The sequence below is a fragment of the Octopus sinensis genome, linkage group LG3 (assembly GCF_006345805.1).
Source record: "Octopus sinensis linkage group LG3, ASM634580v1, whole genome shotgun sequence".
In the NCBI taxonomy this organism is placed as follows: Eukaryota; Metazoa; Mollusca; class Cephalopoda; order Octopoda; family Octopodidae; genus Octopus; species Octopus sinensis.
In genome coordinates, this window is record NC_042999.1 from 104,159,845 (window position 1) to 104,182,523 (window position 22,679).

Genomic DNA, 22,679 nt, shown 5'->3' on the forward strand with positions numbered 1-22,679 from the left:
ATAACACCAACATTAACTTCCAACTTGTTGTCTCTTGAGGTCTCCGGGTGAGACTTGGCGCCAACTTGTACAAATGTAAAGTAAAAGTCAAACATAAAATAACAATAATAATAATAACAACCATAGCAATAAACAAACCTTAAGCAATTCTTCTTTACTGGTATTTATATCTTGAAGCTTTAGCTTCTCTCCATTTAACTCTTCCTGAAACAAATCTTTTTCTGTACGTATGACTGCTAATTGTGATTGTAAGTCTGACAGAGAATTCTCACAGTGTTTCAACTGTTTTGAAATGAGTTCTTTATCCTAAATAGAGGGAATAACGGAAAATTGAGAGAAAGAACACATATGTTCTAATGTTTAGATGTATCTTCCTTACATAAGGAGGACAGATTATACAATAAACAATGCTATTCTTTACTACAGAGTAAAACCATCATAATTTCATGAAGTTTGGAAAATTGCATGCTTTTTTTTTCACTCTTTATACCCACACTCATTGGAAACACTGTTCTAGGCCATGTTGAAGAGAAAATGATTGTCAAAGACTGGCACTCTGTTGGTTATGATGACTAGAGTTCCAGTTGATATGATCAACAGAACAGCCTGCTCATGAAATTAAGATGCAAGTGGCTGAGTACTCTACAGACGCATGTACTCTTGATGTAGTTCTCAGAGAGAATCAGGGTGACACAGAATGTGACAAAGGTGGCAAGCTGGCAGAACGTTAGCATGCCGGGCAAAATGCTTAGCAGTATTTTGTTTGCCGCTACATTCTGAGTTCAAATTTCGCCGAGGTTGACTTTGCCTTTCATCCTTTTGGGGTCGATAAATTAAGTACCAGTTATGCACTGGGGTCGATGTAATCATCTTAATCCCTTTGTCATCCTTGTCTGTCCCCTCTATGTTTAGCCCCTTGTGGGTAACAAAGAAATAAGAATGTGACAAGGCTGGCCTTTTGAATTACGGATACTCCTCATTTTTGTCAGCTGAGTGGACTGGAACAACATAAAATAGAGTGTCTTGCTTGACGACACAACATATTGCCAGAAATTGAACTCACAACCTATGATTATAAGCCAAATACTCTTACCACTAAGCCATGTGCCTTCCCTGATTGTCAAAGACTCACTTAGCAACATGTTATTCAACTTCTGTCTACAGATTCACTGCTTTTTTGCCCCTCTATATCTAGTGAAGGCACATAACTCAGTGGTTAGAGCATTGGGCTCACAATCATGAAGTAGTAGGTTTGATTCCCAGGTCAGGTTGTGTGTTGTGTCCTTGAGCAAGACACTTTATTTCACATTGCTCCATTTCGCTCATCTGTAGAAATGAGTTGCGATGTTACTGGTACCTTTCTCTTGGATAACATCAGTGGCATGGAAAGAGGAGGCTGGTAAGACTTGTGCCTTAGAGGGAACTTTCATACATAACTGAAGGGGATCTTTACCATTAACCCCATATCTATTATATTGCTAAAACCTACCAGCATCGCCTTACCGGCACTTGTGCCGGTGTGTAGGTGACATGTAAAAAAAACCAAGATTTTTTCGAGGCCATTGCCAGTACCACCTGACTGGCCCTTGTGCCGGTGGCACATGAAAGCACCCACTATAATCTTGGAGTGGTTGGCGTTAGGAAGGGCATCTAGCTGTAGAAACTCTGCCAGATCAAGACTGGAGCCTGGTGCAGCCATCTGGTGTGCCAGTCCTCGGCCAAATCGTCCAACCCATGCTAGCATGGAAAGTGGACATTAAACGATGATGATGATGATGGTTCACATCTGATCCCCTGAAAAAGGAAATTCTCTACTTCCTTTACCCCAGCCCAACAAACACATCTGTCTCACTTTCTCTTGCTCACCTATTATTTATCTACCCACTATTTCTAATCATTTCTCCCTTGAGCAATCAACAATGGAATTCTCTCTTTGCTCTTATCTTTACCTGTAGGCAGTGACTTACACATGTTCAAGCTGAGCATAAACCACAATCATCTAACTTGTTTTAGACAGTCTGTGAAGCTATAAAAAATTTAACCAGTTATATGTATTCAAAAAAACAAAAACAAAAAAAAAATATAAGAATGCAGACAGTAGAAAAGATGAATTAGATTTACAGACCTCTTCTAAAGATTTATATCCATCAGCCAAATATTTGTTCTCATCATAATAAAGACGTGCTTGCTCTGTTTCTTTAATCAGCTTCTCTTCTATTTTCTCCGTGTAACTTTTATAAATGAAATACTCCTGTGTTTTGGAAGACAAAAATAATATATATAAATTAAATATCATATATAAATGTATGTGTTTATAGGTGTGTGTGCGTGCATGCATAGATATATGTGTGTGTGTGTATGTGTGTGTATTTATATATATATATATATATATATATATAAATATCTATATATGTATATCTATTTATATGTGTGTGTGTATATATATATGGAGAGAGAGAGAAAGAGAGAGGGAGAGAGGATGAGCAAAAGATACATATAGCTGGAAGAACAATCATATAAACAATAAGGTGATTGGATTATATATAATGATGAACTGGTAGACTGAATGAAACATTCCAAAGATAGTATCATCTATTGAATGAAATTGTAATCAATGAAAATAATAACGAAACAAACTATCTTTCACCCTCCTCCCCCTCCTTCTCCTCACCCCTCCCACCACCATTATCGTCATCTTCATCATCATTTGATTGGCAGAATTATTAGAATATTGGCCTAAATACCTTACTGTATTTAGTTATGGGTTTTTACATTCTGAGTTCAACTACTTGCTGTGTCTTTCTTCCTTTTAGATTTGATAAACTAAAGTACCAGTCAAATCCTGCTATCAATGATATTGACTTAACCTTCCTTTCAAAACTATTGACCTTCTGCTTAAATTAGAAGCAATTATTATTGTTAAATCTCTGAGTGAAAGCTGTGAGTTTTCAGAATTGTTAGCACACTGGAGGAAAAGCTTAGCAGCATTTCTTCTGGCTCTACATTCCGAATTCAAATTTCTCTGAGGTTGACCTTGCCTTTCATCCTTTTGGGACTGATAAAATAAATATCATTGAGCCCTGTGGTCGATATAATCAACTAGTGCCAGCCCCACAAAATTTCAGGTTCTGAGCCTATGGTAGAAAGGATTATTATTATTATTATTATTATTATTATGTTAAAGACAGTGAGCTGGCAGAATCGTTACGCCAGGCAAAATGCTTAGCGGTATTTCATCCGTCTTCACATTCTGAGTTCAAATTCTGTTGAGGTCGATTTTGCCTTTTATCCTTTTGGAGTTGATAAATTAAGTACCAGTGAAACACTGGGGTCGATGTAACAGACTCATCTCCTCCCCCAAAACGGCTGCCTTTTTAGCAAAATTTGAAACCATTTTTTATTATTATGTTAAGGTGGCCAGCTGGTGGAATCATTAACATGCTGGGAAAAGTGCTTAGCAGCATTTCGACCGTCTTTACATCCTGAGTTCAAATTCTGCTGAGGACAACTTTGCCTTTCATCCTTTTCGGATTGATAAATTAAATACTAGTGGAACACTGGGGTCAATGTAATTGACTATTCCCCTCCCCACAAATTTCAGGCTTGTGTCTATAGTAGGAAGGATTATTATTATTATGAAGGTGGATAGCTGGTGAAATTGTTAGCATGCTAGGCAAAATGCTTATTGGCATTTCATCTATCTTTATGATCTGTGTTCAAATATTGTTAAGATCAATTTTGCCTTTCAAACTTTTGGGGTCAATAAAATAAGTACCAGTTGAGTACTGGAGCCGATGCAATCAGCTTACCCCTTCCATACAAAATTTCAGGCCTCGTGCCAATAATAGAAAGGTTCTTCATCATCATCATCATCATTATTATTATTATTATCATCATCATTATTATCATCATTATTATCATTATTATTATCATTATTATTATGAGTTTTTCTTCATTCAATTTTGTTTCCATTCTTTGCTGAGTGTCTTCCCAACATCTAGGGCAAAGAAACTTACTGTATACATTGATAGGCCATTAAAATAAATACTCCAAATTGTTCATTTACAAAATAAAATTTAAAAAAAAATTACACGGGTGGTAATTATTCTCACTGCGACAATGCTCTACCCAATATGTGTGATGTACCAGTTAAAACAATTGTTTGTACTTCTTGCAAGGATGATAAGCCTGGAATTTTCAATTCCATTTTTGATCATTTCAAGTGCTTCTACACTCACTAGTGCTGTAACTGTTGTAAGACACCACACTTTTTTGATTTCAATCTAAGTGGCAGAATTGTTAGCATGCCAGACAAAATGCTTGGTGGCTGTTTGTCCATTCTTAAATTCTGAGTTCAAATTCTGCCAAGAAAGACTTTGTCTTTCATCCTTTCAGGATTGATAAAATAAATAACAGCTGAGCACTAGTGTTGATGTAATCGTTTAAACTCCCCACAAAATTTCAGACCTTGTGTCAATAGTAGAAAGGATTATTATTATTATTATTATTATTATTGTTATTATTATAAATTATTAGGAAGTTGGACAAAATGCTTAGTGGCATTACTTTTGGGTTTTTAATTTCTGTATTCAAATACTGCTGAGATCAACTTAGCTTTCATTCTTCTAGGGTCAATTAATGCATTCAGAACAAGCCAAAATGCTTGTGCAAGGATTCTCAGCTTCTGAAGTTGGTGTAAGCAACTATAATTATACTTTTCTCCTCAAATTTGTGGCCATTTGTCTAAGAAATTTGGTCATATTCAACAATCTCTCACAGACATTCAAATAATACAAGTGAAATGTGTTGCTTTTGATGAAAAATTGAAACTGGCTCATAGTCACAGCCTCTTTTTACAGCTTATTCAGAAGAAGAAGGGCAACATCCATGCCTTTTGAAGGGTTTCTGAAACTGGTAGGAGGAAACAGTGAAAGAAACCATGATATAATGGTTATTGCAGTAGGAAGCATCATAGCAAGACATGGTGGCAGTAAATAGGGCAATAGGTTAGATCTCCCATATAATGAGCTTCTACACAATTTCAGTCTACCAAACTTCATCTAAAAGCTGCAGTTGAAAACTCTTGCCCAAAGTACAGCTGTAAAATGGGATCAAACTTGGAACCATGTAATTGTGAGGTAAACTTCTTAACCATGTAGATGGGTTAAGCTTGCCCTGTGTGTGGTAGATTTAACACCACTACTGGTCCTTGGGTGTTTTAATGGAGAACACTCAATTACAAGCATTTAAGTTAGGTTTCAGGTTTGAGGGTATTTCTTCCTTTCTTTCCTTCCATCAGTTAGGAGGCTCTGTAAAGAGTCATGAACACTATTCTTTCTTTTGGTCAAAAAAAAAAAGCCATACCCACTTGCTCACAACTTATCTATATTCTCATGCAGTATATTTTATACCATAAAATAAAATGATAAAATAAATTATGCTATGTTTTTCTTGTATTTTTAATTCCATTAAATTCAACATCCTGCTAAAAACTATAAATAGCTAATTAACTTAAACAGACTGTTTGTTGTGAAACTTAACATCTGTCTTTCAGATAAGTGATTGACAAAGATGCTATTAGATATTCAGTGTTTAAATGCATTTAGGGGTGGAAAATTGAATATCATTATTATTATTATTATCTGTGGTGAAAGATATTGTCTGGTGGGCATGCTTGGAAAGGCTGAGATATAATATCACGTTTCTAACCAAGTTCTAGTCAATTTATTCAACATAAAAAAATCAAACAATGGATAAGAGAGAGAGAGAGAGAGAGAGAGAGAGAGAGAGAGAGAGAGAGAGAGAGAGAGAGAGAGAGAGAGAGAGAGAGAGAGAGAGAGAGAGAGAGAGAGAGAGAGAGGTTCTCTCTACAAGGAAATTTGATGAACAGTGGATGAAAGTCACAAAGCTGGTACATATGCCTGGTCCCTAATTAAATTATGTAGTCAGATGAGAGCAAGCACCAGAGGTACTAGGTGGTTGGAGTTTTGGGGTACTAAACTTCATGAGGTTACTCCTGGCACCTGCCCTCACTATATATGCTGTCAGTTTTGGTTTCATTTACAAAGGCTGGATGACTTCAATATATGATGGTATCTGCTCAGTGGCCAAGCTAAATGGTCTCCTATCTGGACTATTCTGAATCTTATGCTTTGTCAGCAAACAATATTCTCCCTCATTTCTCCTGTACATTTTGGTTCTTAAGCCACTGCAGCAGAAATTGGAGGTGTTAAGGGGCACCCTGTTTGAATAGGATATGTACAAAACCTCAATTTCATGGTGTTGAACACCATAGAAGTTGAGGCAGCTGGTATTGTATTGAAGGAATACAAAATGGTAACAGAAGCTTCTATTAATCAGGATAAATTGCTCCAGTTTTCATCTGACTAGACTGGAACTTCTCTTTAGTTTCTTGTAGAAAGAATGTGTTTTGCAAGATATTCAGTCTCAAAAATTACGCCTGAAATGTTCTCAGGCAGTCACAGTTCTCTACAAGTGGTCAATAGTATTGATAGTACATCAGCTCTTGCCTTCAATGATGAGTTAGAACTAAGGAAGAGGGACATGTTTTCAGACATTCTGGGCACTGATAAAAATCATTTGAACAGCCTTTTCCAGAAGACTTTTAGCTTGGTCATTATGGACAACTTCCAGAAGTCCTAGGCATTGCAGTGCTACCAGAGGTTGTAGCTGGTTTAAGATAAATGTTACAGGCCTGGCAGTGCTATCTGCCTGGCTTCATTGAGATGCATGCAGGACAATGAAACCATTCTGTATTCATTACTCAGTGTTTGAGCATTGCTGAAATGTAATTACATTGAACAGCTGTATTTGCAACTTCCAGCTGAGTCCATTGTGAGAATTATCCTACCAATTTCCTTTGGTTGGGAACAAGCAGTTTTTCCTTGTGTGGTGGGTAAGATTGAAAGGACTGAAGACAGATAATTTTGTTTTCTTCAACTTTTTTAAGTTCCATTTGGAAAGGAAGTTAGGGTGGAGATGGAGACAGTGTTCTCCTGTAAATTTACTGAAAGGTGGGTGAGAACAGCTAGAATTGTTTATGTGAATGAGAAAAAAGCCTGTCAAGGTTAACCTTTGCCCTTTCATCTCTCCAGGTCTCAATAAAATAAGGTTCCCATCAAGTACTGGGTTGATCTGAAATTCCCATAAAGCATCCCGAACTTGAATGGAATTATAATAGAAAAATAAAGCTCTTTGAGCAGACATGATCAAAATTATTCCAACTATGGCCTTCCTGTTTGTTTGAGGAATATTTATGACTACACTATCTAATGTCTACTCCTTCAATTTTAAGATGGAAATATTTGATTTTGAGGAAATTTGGTTGCTATTTTTAGCAGGTTACACAGTCACATAAAAGGTCCCTTATGGCTACCTTTGATTTTGTTGTTGCTGTTATTGATGTCCTTGCTGCTGCTGCTGTTGTTGTTGTTGCTGTTATTACCATTCATGTTGTTCTGTTCACTAAATACACACACATGCACGCACACACACACACATACATATATATATATATATATATATATATATATATATATATATATACATGCACATAAATATACACACATGCACACATGCATGCATACATATACATACATGCACATGTACACATACATACATGTACACTTGCATGTGTACATGCATACATACATATATATATATATGGACACACATGCACACATACACATTCATGCATGCATACATGCATACATAGTCATACACACTCACACATGCGCACACACACACATGCGCGCACACACACACACACATTCCAGCATAATAAACATCAATAGCTCAGTAGTGCTGGATCAATAATGCATGGTTTCCTCTGACAGCATCCTAAATCTTTCATGCAGAGATAGCTTCACCTGCTGTTCCACATGATGGCACACCTCATCAATACAACACAACATATATCTTACCACAGCCTTATATAACATAACAACATCAAAGAAGCCACTATATGGTCACTAGATCTGTTAAAAATAGCAGCTAAATCTCCTTAAGAATCAGACATTATTATCTTCAAAAATATGTAACAGAGGCAATACAGTTCTATATATAAGAGATTAGGGATTATGTACATTATTTACATTTGACAGATATTTGTCCTCATCTTGCTTGTTGTTAACACAACATTTTGGCTGATATACCCTCCAGCCATCATCATGTGTTTTGGGAAAATTTCGAATCTGGGTTCTCATTCCTAAGGTATTTTTCAATGTTATTATTATTATGTGAGAAAGCAGTACATGCCATCAAAGTGACACTGGGGTAAAATATATGAAGCCCAGTATACCCATCATGACTACCCGTCTGATAAGGGTATACTAGGCACATGCATCACAACCATATGTGCGCGACATGGTGATCTCATATCAAGATAAACAGCACATGACCTTGCAAGTGGGGCCCAGTTAGAATTTTCTTCTGGTTGAGTAACCTATCCTGCTCAATTATTATTATTATTATTATTGTTATTATTATTATTCAGGTCACTGCCTGGAATTGACCTTGGAATCTTGGGGTTAGTAGCCTGCACTCTTAACCACTATGCCCACAGGCATATGGCGTAGTGGTTAAGAGCGTGGGCTACTAACCCTAAGATTCTGAGTTTGATTCCAGGCAGTGACCTGAATAATAATAATAATAATAATAATAATGCCCTGATGCAGTACCAGGCAGTGGCTATGCCCTGATGTGGTACCAGGCAGTGGCTCTCATGACTTCTGATCTTAACTGATTGGAAGTGTTATCATGTACATTGTTTTGTCTTGGTATAAAAGATGGGCTACAGCAAATATTCTGCTCAATACCACAGATTTGCTTGTCAGTTGTTTGACTTTAACCAGTTGAGCATGTCCCTTAGTGGCTGACGATATGTGCATCTCTGATCACGAGCAGAAGTAGTGGGGGAGCATCATAGCCATGTGTTGTGAGGGATTCTTTGGAGTTTGAATAATTCACCTCTGGAAAATGGGTGGTTCTTTCAACATCCTTAAACAACCCTTATTCAGGGACCTTTTGAGTGGGATGGGCTACTCAACCTGAAGAAAATTCTAACTGGGCCCCACCTGCAAGGTCATGCGCTGTTTATCTTGATATGAGATCACCATGTCGCGCACATATGGTTGTGATGCATGTGCCGAGTGTACCCTTATCAGATGGGTAGTCATGATGGGTATATTGGGCTTCGTATATTTTACCCCAGTGTCACTTTGATGGCATGAACTGCTCTCTCACTCAATAATAATAATAATGATAATAATAATAACATTGAAAAATACCTTAGGAATGAGAACCCAGGTTCGAAATTTCCCCAAGACAACTAATGAAGGCTAGAGGGTATATCAGCTGAAATGTTTTAACAACAAACAAGATGAGGACAAATATCTGTCAAATGTAAATAATGTAAATGATGTAACAGAGGCATTCAAAAATTGACATATTCAAAGAAACAATATGGTCGTAATATGGAATGACTTTTACTCAGTCAGGGGTTGACCTATGACTAAACAATAAGAATGCAAGCCAAATGAGGGAGCCTCTATATAGTTTCTCTGCTTGAAATGACAGCTAAAATCTTTTTCAAATTACACTCTACCATCTATAATAAAATGATATTGGCAAACCTAATTTGACATAGTCAAAAAAAGACAGAATGATCACAACTGACTTGCCTTTGATCACATGTCTGCTCAATCAAGGTTTGCTTAGGGTTAAAAGATAGCCATATTATGTTCTGTCTCGTCTCACCTGCTTTGCAATTTTGCTTAATGTTTCTGTAGCATTTGAAAAGCAGATAAACCACAAATTATGCCCAGGTTATTGACCTTCCATTTTATGTACTTATTTATTGATTTATTTTGTTATGGTGCTTGCAGGACATTGTTGATGTTATTTAACCTTAAGTCAACCTTCATCAAAGACATCTCACCAGTAACCAGCCTGTCCTTTTGTAAGTGGACAATATTATCTTATGTGCATTTTCTTTTCTTAAAAGTGATCTGGTATGATTTGAAGAAGATTTGGCAGCTATTTCTAGTAGTTAATTATCTCTTGGTCAACCCTGATCCAAGATGCTTATGACCACATCACCAGCTATTTTTCATCATTGTCATTATCCTCATCATCATAATTTAACATCCATTTTCCATGCTGGCATAGGTTGGATGGCTTAACAGGAACTTGCAAGGCCAGGGGCTGCACCAGGTTCCATAATCTGTTTTGGCTTGGTTTCTACAGCTGGATATCCTTCCAAATGCCAATCACTCTACAGTGTTTTTTATGTGGCACCAGTACCAGAGCTTTTTACATGTCATCAGCACCATGAGCTACATTAGATATATATATATATATATATATATATATATATATATATATATATATATATATATATATATATATATATATATATATATATATAACTCATTCATGGCTTGGCACACCAGTACAAGTGCCAGTAAGGCGACAAAGATCAGGAAGGCCGTCCACGTCACGTGCATGCATGCTCATGACTGACAAGTCCGAAATGGGAAAGGCAGGTCCGTGAGCAGTGTCCACAGACGAAGGTAACATCCGGTGCGGTGTCAGAGGCGGCTCGTGCCTTCCTCCTGCATCTCTTGTCTTTAAGTGCGTCTCTTCTTTGTTCCTCAAACTTGCTGACTGCATTGAAGATCGTGTGGCGCCAGACATCACGGTCCGCAGCCAGGTCTGACCAGCATTGCTGGTTTATATGACATGCTGTTAGAGACTTCTTGAGGCAGTCTTTGTTGCACTTCCTCGGAGCTCCTCTCACACGGTGGGCGGTGGAGAGTTTGCCAAACAGGGCAATCTTAGGATATATATATATATAGATGTATGTATATAACATATATGTATGAGTATATCTATGTATGTGCATGCCTTTGTCTTTGTGTTTGTTCCCTACCATCACTGGATAACTGTTGTTGATTTGTTTACATCCCTGTAACTTAGCAGTGCAGCAAGAGAGACCAATAGAATAAGTATCAGACTTAAAAAGAAAATGTACTGGGGTTGATTTGTATTATTAATGGCTAAAACAAGTAAAAAATAAAAGATATGTTAGTCAACACCAACATCTATCTCTGGGTACATGGTCTTATGATATACAACATACAAAGGCCCCTGGCTTTCTTTCTTCAACAACATTGGTAGTGAAGACAAGGGAGATTTCCATGCATGGGCATCTACTGGTCTTCAATAAAAAATTCTGTTCAGATCTGTATCTTGGAGAGGAGCTTTCCAATTGCAGATTCTTATGATATAGGCATGGCTGTGTTGTAAGAAGTTTAATTCCCTAACACATAGTTCTGGGTTCAATCACTCTGCATGGCATCTTGGTAAGTGTCTTCTACTACAGTTCTGGGCCAGCCAAAGCCTTTTGAGTTGATTTGGTAAACAGAAACTGAAAGAAGCCTGTTGTATATATATATGTGTGTATGTGTGTGTGTGTGGTGTGTGTGTGCGTGTGTGTGTGTGTTTGAGTCTGTGTTTGTGTCTGTGTTTGTCCTCATCACTGCTTGATAACCAGTGCTGGTTTGTTTATTTCCCTGTAACTTAGCAGTTTGTTAAAAGAGATTGATAGAATAGGTACCAAACTTAAAAAAAGTTAGTACTAGGGTCAATAAATTTGCTGAAATGCTTTGAGACAGTACCTCATCAGGGGCTCAGTCTAATGACAGAAGCTAGTAAACGAGATACAATAAAGTTGACCACAACAACATTAGAACTCACAGTGCAGAATGTTAGAATAAATATAGCCTATCTTATATGAAAGCACATGGCTCAATGGTTAAAGCAATGTTTATCAAAGTGGGCGGTATTGCCCCTGGGTGCGGTGAAAAGTTCCAAGGGGGCATTGAAGAAAAGGGGCGATAATGGGGTAGCAATTCATGTAAAATGTGGGGCAATAATGGGGTAATGATTCATATAAAAACAACAAAATAATGGGTTTATTCAGTTAAGTTTTATTTGTGAAATACAATTGCTTTGAATTTGCTTCAGAAAGAGGTCTCTGTTTGTGATGGTTACTTGGGGTGGAGGCATGAGGAATGCAGCCTGGGTGTTAAGAGGGTGGCAGCCTGAAAAAGTCTGGGAACCACTGGGTTAAAGCATCGGGCTCACAATCATGAGGTAGTGAGTTTGATTCCCTGACTGGGCTGTGTGTTGCATTCATGAGCAAGACACTTTATTTAATGTTGCTCCAGTTCACTCAGCTGTAGAAATGAGTAGCGACGCGACATCACTGGTGCCAAGCTGTATCAGTCTTTGCCCTTCCCTTGGATAACATTGTTGGCATGGAGAAGGGAGGCTGGTACTCATGGGTGACTGTTGGTCTTCCATAAACAACCTTGCCTGGACTTGTGCCTCAGAAGGGAACTTTCTCGGTGCAATTCCATGGTCATTCATGACTGGAGGGGGTTTTACCATTTTTCACTCAATTTGATGCTCTTACAACTCTGCCAATTCATAATCAACTAATAATTCACTATACCTCTCCATAGTCTTAATTATACTGAAAATTAATTGAAATACTTTGGCAGCCTACTCATTAGAAATACAGTTACAAATGAGTTGAGACCGACAACCATATAACTACTTTATTCTCTCATAAACAGATAATAATAGACTTACAGGTATTTGCTAGAAAGTTGCAAAAGTAATGAAAAAAAAAAAGATCTGGAAGGGGCAATGATAATGTTTTAAAAACACATAAACCCCTGACCCTACCCTGTGGCAATTATTTGATGTTGTACCTGTAAACAAGATGAATTAGATTAGTTTTCACAGGATTACCTGACTGGAAAAAAGGAAACATTCTGCCAATACCCCACTTCATGCTTCAGTGGGTTTGGTTAAGAAGAGCTTTTGCACAGTATAGAACACACACACATGCACACACATTCCATTAAAATTTGTGGAATGATTTGCTCTATATGGAAGCCATCCAATATGTATATCTGTCAGTCAGTCTGCCTGTCTGTCTGTTTGTCTGTCTGTATCTATGTATGTATGTATCTGTCTATCTATTTACCTCCTATCTATCTATGTGTGTATGTTTATATATATATATATATAATATATATATATATTATATATATATATATACATACACACACACACACACACATATCCAATTACATATATATAAATATACATACACATATGTATGTACATTATATGCTACATATGTGTACACACATATCTGAGTTTGTATATTTTTCTATGTGTGTTTGCATATATGCATGAAAGAGCGTACGTCTGTATGTAAGTATGTGGATGTCTATACCTTTATGTGTCTACGATTGAGTTGCTTATTATTCATGAGTGTGTGTGTGTATGCAGGTGTGTATATTCGTGTGTTTATGACTAAGTAGAGGAGTGCATTTGTGTGTGCAAATATGAGTGTTATTCATGACTGCATGAGTATGAGTAAGAAATCATATTTTTCTGTGACTAAGAACTTTTAAACTTTCATAAGATGACAATATTTCAAGGATTGTAGGGCATTGAGCTAGCAATCATTAGCATTCTGGGCAAAATGTTTAGTGGAATTTCATCTGCTTTAACATTCTGAGTTCAAATTTTGCCCAGGTTGATTTTTGCCTTTCATCCTTTTGGGGCCAATAAATTGAGTACCAGTTGAGCACTGGGGTCGATGTAATTGACTTACCTACTTCCACCGAAATTACTGGCCTTGTGCCAAAATTTGAAACCAATATTTCAAGGATTATGCTATCACACGGCAGCAAACTGATTTACTGGAAATAACACCCAGATCACACTCAACATACACCAATGACTTTACAAAAAAGACGTAAACACTGGGTAATAATAGTCTGGGGTACAGTTTACCTGCTTAACAAAAAGATAGGTTGGGGTAATACCATTGATTATACCAATTCACTAAATGCTTTGGTCAGCTTGAGTTTATAGCAGAAGACACTTGCAGTGGGGCTGAACCCAGAACCATGTGGTTGAGAAGTGAATTTCTTACCACACAGCCACATCTGTTAATAGTGAAAATTTGAGTTTGTTCTCAGGAAAAAAAACAAAACAAAACAAAAAAAGAGAAAACAGTTTCAAGATGAAGACCAACATTGAAAGATCTTATGGCAAGCTGAGACAAATACTTACTTCCTTCACAGTACTGATGTCTTTTTCAAGAGTTTTGTTTTTCTCTTCTAATAATGTACACTTCAGTTGGAGAGTCCCCAAAGATTCTTTGTAAATATCACTTTCAGCTTTGATTTTTCCTTTTTCCTGTAAAATCGAAACCATTTGCAACAATGAGGAATACATAGTAACTCAAACTGTTAAAAGTGGCAATCAAATATATTTGAAATTACACCCAACTTTCTTAAAAAATAAAACATGGAAGGACACATTATACAGTTAGTTTCTGATATAAAAAATAAAAATCCAGAAATAGGATAGTCATGAGTTGAATGCCTTTGATCTAGGTTTGCTTGATTGAGGCTGACCTGGGACTGAACAACAACAACAACAACAATGATAAGATATTTTCATATAAAAATACTTGTACTGTTGGACTGGATTGGACTACCTGTGTTCAGTTCACTGCAGGAAGAAGGTCTCAACATGTTCCTTTCATCAACTGTGGTCTGATGAGGAGGCCATGAATTTTGATCTTGAGATCAAACTGGTTTGATGAGCCTACTCTGCCAAACTGGCTCAAAATGGTTTGGTATGACTTGAACTATTATTTTATCTAAATGATCGTTGATGCAGCATTGATTCCTGATTTTTACATTCTGAGTTCAAATATAGCCATGGTCAACTTTGCTGGTAATCCTTCCTTGATTAATGAAATATGGTATCAATTCAAGCACTGAATTTAATTTACTCAAATAAGTGCCCTCCCGACAATTTTCTGGCCTTGCGTCTATATTAGAAACAGTTATTATTTTATCCGAAGAATCAGTAGAGAGAGCATCTTACACTATTTGTATCAGTCATTTACATTTTCAGTTCAAATATTAAGGTCAACTTTATCTTTTTATCCTTCTGGGGATTGATAAAATAAAATACTATTCAAATAGTATGATGTCACCCTTGAAACCTTAAGGTAAGCAGCTCAAGTGTTATTTTTTGAATCTAGTAAATTAACTAATAATGAAGACTAAGAGCTTCTAACAATGAAAAAAGGTTAAGTGACCATTATATATTTCAAGCATAAAAGCCCATCATCTAAAGTGAACAACTTAGAAATGTAAGTTTATTTAGATCCTGTCATGTTGACTGCTGAATGGACAGTGACCCTGCTTTGTCCAGAAAATGTGGTAGCAACAGCAGTTCCCTTAAAATAGTATACTGGTAGCTGTAGAGGTCATATTAGGAGTGGTAGCGGAAGGGTAGCTGTAGGTTGGTAGCAGTGATGGTGAAGATAAATCTCTATATTGGAACTGGTAGCAATGGTGGAAAATGTGATGGTAGTAGATGGTGATCTTCCTTGATATGTTATTGATAAAGACTTACAATAGCACAGGATATAGGAAAAGATTTCTATTTGATAGTCTATCTCTTTGGAATCAGATGAAACTTTTCTGCAACTTTACTTTTATACTATAAAACTCCATGTATAATATACATTTTTTCATCCAAATCAAAATCAAAATTAAAAGTGTGTATAATATATGGCATTAAGCTGCAAATATTTTCTCCCCCCAATTTTAATAAGGCAACACATAATACTATATTTTATTTTAATTTTTATTTTATATCAATATAATAATCATTTTACATCCACTGTCCATGCTTCCATGGGTTGGATGGATCATTATGGACTGGCTCAGTTCTTATCAGGAGTTACAGCCCTCATAGACTGATCATGGGATCATATCTTGTTCATATAAAATGAAATATTAAAAACTTATATATTGGATTATAGTAGATTATCTACTTTTGTAGCAGATTATCTACTTTTGTAGTAGATTATCTACTTTTGTAGAGCAACACTGTGTAGATGCAGTAGAAGATGTAGTATGGCCAAATGTTTAAGAAGTTCACTTCAAAACCAAGAGGTCTCAGGTTCAATCCCACTTTGCAGCACCTATAACCTTGGGTTGACTCATATCTTGTGAGTGAAATTGGGTAAATGGAAACTGCATAGAATCCCATCAAATGGGTTGTAACTGTAATTAAAAAGGTACAGTCTTATATCTTGTGTTGCACTGATCCTGCCAGCAAATTCCATTAAATGTACCTGTGTTGTGAAATGCTCACTACTCAGGAGCAGGTAATTCAGGTTGATCAAACAACAGAAGCTTTGTCAGCAAATGACAGAAATCTAACACCAACACAACTTTTTAAGACAATTTAAGCCTTCAGATCAAAATGTGTTATAGATGATGACAGCAGTGCCGTCTTGAGGCACAAGCACACTGGACTGTCACCCATGGCCCAATTCTGACTTATGCATGTCATGGCTGGCTGGCATTAAATATATACTATAAGGCAAGGTACATTGATTTGCCTAGGGGCCTATAATGCTTCTAAGTCAGCCTTGGATGTACTATGTATGAACTTTTAAGGTAGTTTAGTTGACTGATAAGTCTTTTTCTTGATAATATAATAATGTAAGCATTCTACAAATTTCCATTCTTCTCAAATATGGTATCTTATGTCTGATGTTTTGATCCTAAAATATGGGTGTTAGATATTCTGGTTGAGTTCATTGAGCATCAGACTACCACTTAAAGGGGCAACTATTTGTATCCTATCATTTGCTTTGTTTTGATGTAATGAATTTTGGCAGAATTCAGTATTCAGTTTGTTCTTTTGTACATGGTGTCTCCTGTAACATCATAGATACTTTAGCTAATAAGGGAGCCTGTATGTAGTCGCTTGATCTTCTAGAAATAGTGACTGGAACAGCTTTGATTCTAGTAGCTGGAACAGCTTTGATTCTAGGTCTGTTCAACTGGAATTTACCTACACTTAATTCTCCCTACCATCACCATCACTACTTACTCCAACAACGACAACACCACCAACAACAACATTTATTCATAATTTAGTGAGGGAATGAAAACAACTAGCAGAACTTGTACATTTTCTGCATGTAATTACATATAAAAAAAACCCTCTTAAGTATCTGTCTGCTTAATCATTTGGTCTTCACAGTATGTTATATATAATTAAAACACAAACATGTGAAAAAAGTCATTAAAGTACCAAACAGGAAAGCGATTTTATCTTGTTACTTTAAAATACCATTAATTTTAGGTTTATTAACCAATTTTAGTCTTTATATGTCAGTCATAGGAACCATGGTTGATGACTTTAATGGAGATGATGGTTTCTCTAATAAACATGGAGGCTATGGATATGGTATTAGGAATAAAGCACGTTCAAGGCTATTTGAGTTTTATGACATAAATGACATAATCATTTGCAACACTGGCTTCAGGACACCAGCTGTCCATTTGATCATATACTACTCAAGTGAATGTATATATGCTAGATAGGCTTTTTACTCATGAAGAAACAGGTTATAAAGCTGGTTGTGAATTGTAAGTCTTTAGACTTTCACCAGTGAAAGATGTCCTATACTACATAAACTAGTGATTGTTAAATCAGAGTGATAAGTAGATGAATCCAGAGACAGAAGACAACTTAGAAAATGAAAGTATGGAATCTAAAATCTTTCAGGCATATATCAGTTCAAAGAAATACTAGGTAATACATATAATGAGGAGGAGGAGAAGGAAGAGGAGACTTATAACATAAATGACATAAAAGTCTTTGATAAGGAATGTGGATGGAGTAAGTTTTCAGCTGGATGAAAGGTGAAATATTGATAGAATGGCAAGATAGAGAAAGTGTTATAAAATCTAAGAGATAGGTCAAGAAAGAATATTGGGGTGGGGGCAAAAAAAGGGATATTATTAGATCACTAGAAGAGATAGTAGATTTCTGATATACGTAGCAAAGGAAGAAGCTTGTCAATGTTCTACAAGTAGAACAGAGGTATGAAGTGTTCCAGAATGCAGTAGAATGTGTCAGTCAGAACCAGAATGATGGTGGTGAAAAATATGTGCAGAATTATTGCTGCACATTTGCTTTCACTGATGTTGAACAAGTAAACACAACAGAGTGGCAAGCTATTGACATTGATGTCTGTATGGTTGAGATAGTGATTAAAGATGTGAAAGAAGGGAAAGCAGATGAAACATCAGTAATAGTTGTTGAGATGCTCTGAAGTAGGACATGGGTTAGCCTTTTGTGTAGTCAATCAGATAGTACAAAGAAGTGTCATCCCCAATGATTGGCCCTGAAGCATCACCATCACCAGCTACAAAGACAAAGGAGATGCTATAGAAAGAAGCATGTACAGAGATATTAAATTGTGAGGCCAAATTAGCAAATTTGCAGAAAGAGTTATTACTATAGCTAATTAGAAAGATAGATCAGCTTGGACAAGATGCCATTCAGGTTCATGCCAATATGTGGTACCACCAGTTCCCTTTTCCTAGTGAGACAACATAAGAAGCTCTTAGCTAAGGGTAAGTTACTATATTTGGTGAAGGCCTTTAAGAGGGTTTCACATTCTGTATCTGGTGATCACTAGGAAAACCAGGAGTAGATAATTTGCTAGTAAGAATTGTGAAAGCCATGTACAAAGGCATTGACAGCAAAATGAAAGTTAGCAACAAGTATAGTAAGTATTTTAGCATGTAGGCTGCCATTATAAGGGCTCAATTGTTTGATGCTTGTGTACAAGATGTGATGTATAGTTGTGAAAAATGAACCATGACTGACAGATAAGCAGTTAAATACATGTAAAGAGAAACAGAGGCAGAAGTTGATAGAATGAAGACAAAGAAAGACAAATATAGACAGCTGCAGAGACAAGGATAGACAGATTCAAAAAGGCAGACAGTGATAGACAGATAGTGAGTGACAGAAATATAAAGATTGTCAGCCAGAGGTAGACACACAGAGACAGATATACATCATAATAGCATAAACAAATGCAACAATTTTCATGAGCTCCTGAGAAACCTTAAGTGGCAGATCAGTGAGTTTATTTAAAATTTCTACTTACCCTGATAAGTTTGTAATTTTCCTCCTCCACCATCTTGATAGCATCTGTTGATTGTTCCAGAAGCTTCATCCTTTTCTCATTCTCTTTCTGACAAATTTGATAACGAGACTGCAATGTTTGCAACTGGGTTTGGACATTGTCAAGTCTGAAGGATATTCAGTTATGAAATTGAATATTGTGTATTCAGACATAAATATATATATATATATATATATATATATATATATATATATATTTAAAAAAGGAGATGTGGAACACGAGTTGTGATATATAAAAAAGGAAATGAAGAAAATGCTGACAAAATAATTTAAGTAATTTAAGTAATTTAATTAGGTGAAGTTCTTTTTACCGGTTGCGCATTTGTTATGCTTATCAAAAGATATTTTTTTAAGAGAGATAGAGTTCCTTTCTGACAGATAAGAGGAAAAAATCTATCAGAAAGGAACTCTATCTCTCTTAAAAAAATATCTTTTGATAAGCATAACAAATGCGCAACCGGTAAAAAGAACTTTCACCTAATTAAATTACTTAAATTATTTTGTCAGCATTTTCTTCATTTCCTTTATATATATATATATTATATATATATATATATATTATATATATATATATATTATATATATATATATATATTCATACAATGTAAATAGTTCTGATGTTGAGTTTACATATACATTCAACACAAGAGATATTCATATCAAAACTTTTCTCTAAGTCAAAGACAGAAGGTTTCATAAAAATGAGAAGACCGTTATATAATTGCTTGATCTGTTGGAAAAAGCAGTCAAATCTCCCTAAAAAAAAAATGGGACTGTCAGCTTTATGCTAACATGGAAGATGGACGTTAAATTATTATGATGATGATGATATGTACAAGTACAGCACACACACACATGCGCATGCACACACACACGTGCATGCATGCACGCACACACTCTCTCTCTCTCTCATGCACATGCATACACTAGCTAATTCTGATTTCAGTAAACCCTAAGTGTTGCTTTGACCTTGTTAGTTTGTTTGTATGTATGTATGTACGTATGTGTATATGTGTAAGATGATTATGGTGTTACCTCTGTTGCATTTCTTCAGTCAAACGTTTCTTTTCTATTTTCAGTTGGCTTCTTTCTGTCTTCATTTTTTCTAATTCCAGAAGTTTCTTCTTGTAGTCCTGAAACATAAAATAATAGTCATATTCACTCACCCATGATAACTTCAAATCAAAGAGATTTGTTCTGGAAGCTGATTATACAACATAAGCATACACATGTATATACATACAAATATTGGCACAAGGCTAAGAATTTCAAAGAAAGGGTTAAGTTGACTACATTGGCCCCAGTGCTGAACTGGTACTTATTTTATTGAGCTTGAAAAGGATGAAAGGCCAAGTCGATCCCAATGGCATTTGAACTTAGAACATAAAGACAGATAAAATTCTGCTAAGCATTTTGTCCAGCCTGCTAACAATTCTGCCAGCTTGCTACCTTAATACATTCAAATATTAAAACTAAAGGGATATTATATCAGTTTTTGATGATGAACACTGCAGTTGTTTGATAATTGGAAATAGCATGGTGTAGTAGTGAGGGTATTTGGTTTATAATCATAAAGTCATGAATACAATTCCTGGACTGAGCAGCTCATTGTCTCTACGAGCAAGGCACTATATTTTATACTTCTTCAATCTACTCAGCTGAAAATAAGTATCAGCCCAGCAATGGTACAGCCCACCCTCTCTTCAACTGTCACATTCTGGATGTTTTGCTTGATCAAGGCTGAAGGGGTTTCCTTCATAGCACTGCCCCTTGAATAAGTATCTTCTGTTATAGATTCTGATCAAAGCAAGATTTTGTGAGTCAAATAAGATGAATGGGAGTTCTACTGATATCCATTAGACAGTCTGTATATCTTGAATGATAGATTTAATCCACTACCTGGTCTAACATCACCACCATGAGGTTGGTGGCCTTTGGTAGAATCTATACTATTTGCAAGCATTTGGACCTGGGGCCTGCAGTCTGAAAACAAATTATTGATCTACTTTTTCCTGTAAGTCTTGTTTTCTATCCTCACATTCCAAGTCACCAGCACCAGCATCAGAGGCACTGGAAGCTGGTCATCATGGGTGCCACTCTTCCTTCTTTGACTGAGCCTTAAAAAATTATAATATCAAATAAATTTAAAATGTGGATGTATAGTGTAGCATTGTACAGTATATCTTGTGTGTACAGATAAATGTATAACTGTTACTATTGAGTTTGGAGCTGCACAAAGAATATCACCATTCCATCTGCTTTCAAATTAATGGTGTGGTTACTGCTGTACTTAGTACTTAATAGTATTACTGACTAGGATATACTGGCCAAAAGTTGAAAAAATTCTGATAAACACAAGTTTATATCATTTGATTCCTACGTATGTTTCACCATTGTGGTTATTTGCTGCTTTTGCATTGGATGTTCCCAGTGCGACCAGAAGCTGAATCACAACAGATCAATATGGGAAACACTTTATTGAATTGTTATTGAGATCAAATGCCTGAATTTGGACAGATGACAAGATTTTTTATAAAGAATGTTGAAAGGGATGTAAATAGAGATAAACAGAGAGCAAAAGAGAGAGAGAGAGAAAGAAAAGAGAAAACAGAGAGAGAGAGAGAGAGAGAGAGAGAGAGAGGGTGGGGGGAAGAGAACAAAGACTATTGACTTGGGCCAATACATCTTGACACCAGTGTTGTTAGAGTGCAAAGAACTGGAACAGATATTACAAAGGCATCTTTTCCAATTCTGCATCATACTCCACCCCTGGCTATTTGTATAAAAAAGAATGATTATTGAGGTGTAAAAGTATTTCTTATACTTACACATTCAGATACTTACCAATTCTTTCTTTTTCAGTTCATTCAGCATTGAGCTGTTACCTTTGGAAGTGATTTCTATCTTGGATAGTCTGTCACTTTGACCCTAAAAAGTAACCAATCAGAATAGTACTCTTAAAGACATCCTATTGCAAAACAAGGTAAAAAGTGAATTTTAAGGGACTCTGATAATCAATGACTGACCTGATCAATCTCCCATTGGTTTTGATGATGAATGTTCAGTTGTTCACTTGAATGAACTTCCCCCTCGTTAAATTAACATGTAAATGGCTGAGTATTCCAGAGACATTTCTATTTTTAATGTAATTCTTAGGCAGAATCAGCATGACAAAACTGGCCCTTTGATTCATGAGTTCAAATCATTTGACAAGCTTTCACACAGTTTCTTTCAAGCTAGTTTCACTCAAAAGGCCTGGGTTGAATTGAGGTTGTGTTAAAAGATACTTGTCCAAGTTGCACCATAGCAGGATTGAAACTGGCACCACAGCAAAGTAAATTTCTTAACCATGAGGCTATGTCTACATTTGTTACATATTTTTTTACAAACAAGTTGATGCATGAAGGAATGAAGGAATACATTTATAGAGTACTACAAATGTTTGGAGTCATAAATGTTACACAGCCATGCTGTGGACACCCAGTATATTCATCATCATCATCATCGTTTAACGTCCGTTCTCCATG

At 36.2% G+C, this 22,679-nt stretch overlaps 1 protein-coding gene across 1 annotated transcript in view; it reads right to left on the reverse strand.

The window, feature by feature from the left end:
* The window catches only part of LOC115209060 (sporulation-specific protein 15), a 327,011-nt gene extending 306,798 nt beyond the window's left edge, over window positions 1–20,213 (reverse strand). Inside the window, exons 1-5 of the mRNA XM_029777134.2 lie at window positions 20,188–20,213; window positions 19,115–19,259; window positions 14,182–14,307; window positions 2,126–2,251; window positions 139–306 (exon numbers count right to left, since the gene is read on the reverse strand). Coding sequence (XP_029632994.2) covers window positions 139–306; window positions 2,126–2,251; window positions 14,182–14,307; window positions 19,115–19,259; window positions 20,188–20,198 — 576 coding nt within the window. The 5' untranslated portion in view covers window positions 20,199–20,213. The remainder of the gene's footprint in view (window positions 1–138; window positions 307–2,125; window positions 2,252–14,181; window positions 14,308–19,114; window positions 19,260–20,187) is intronic.
* Between the last annotated feature and the right edge of the window lie 2,466 nt (window positions 20,214–22,679).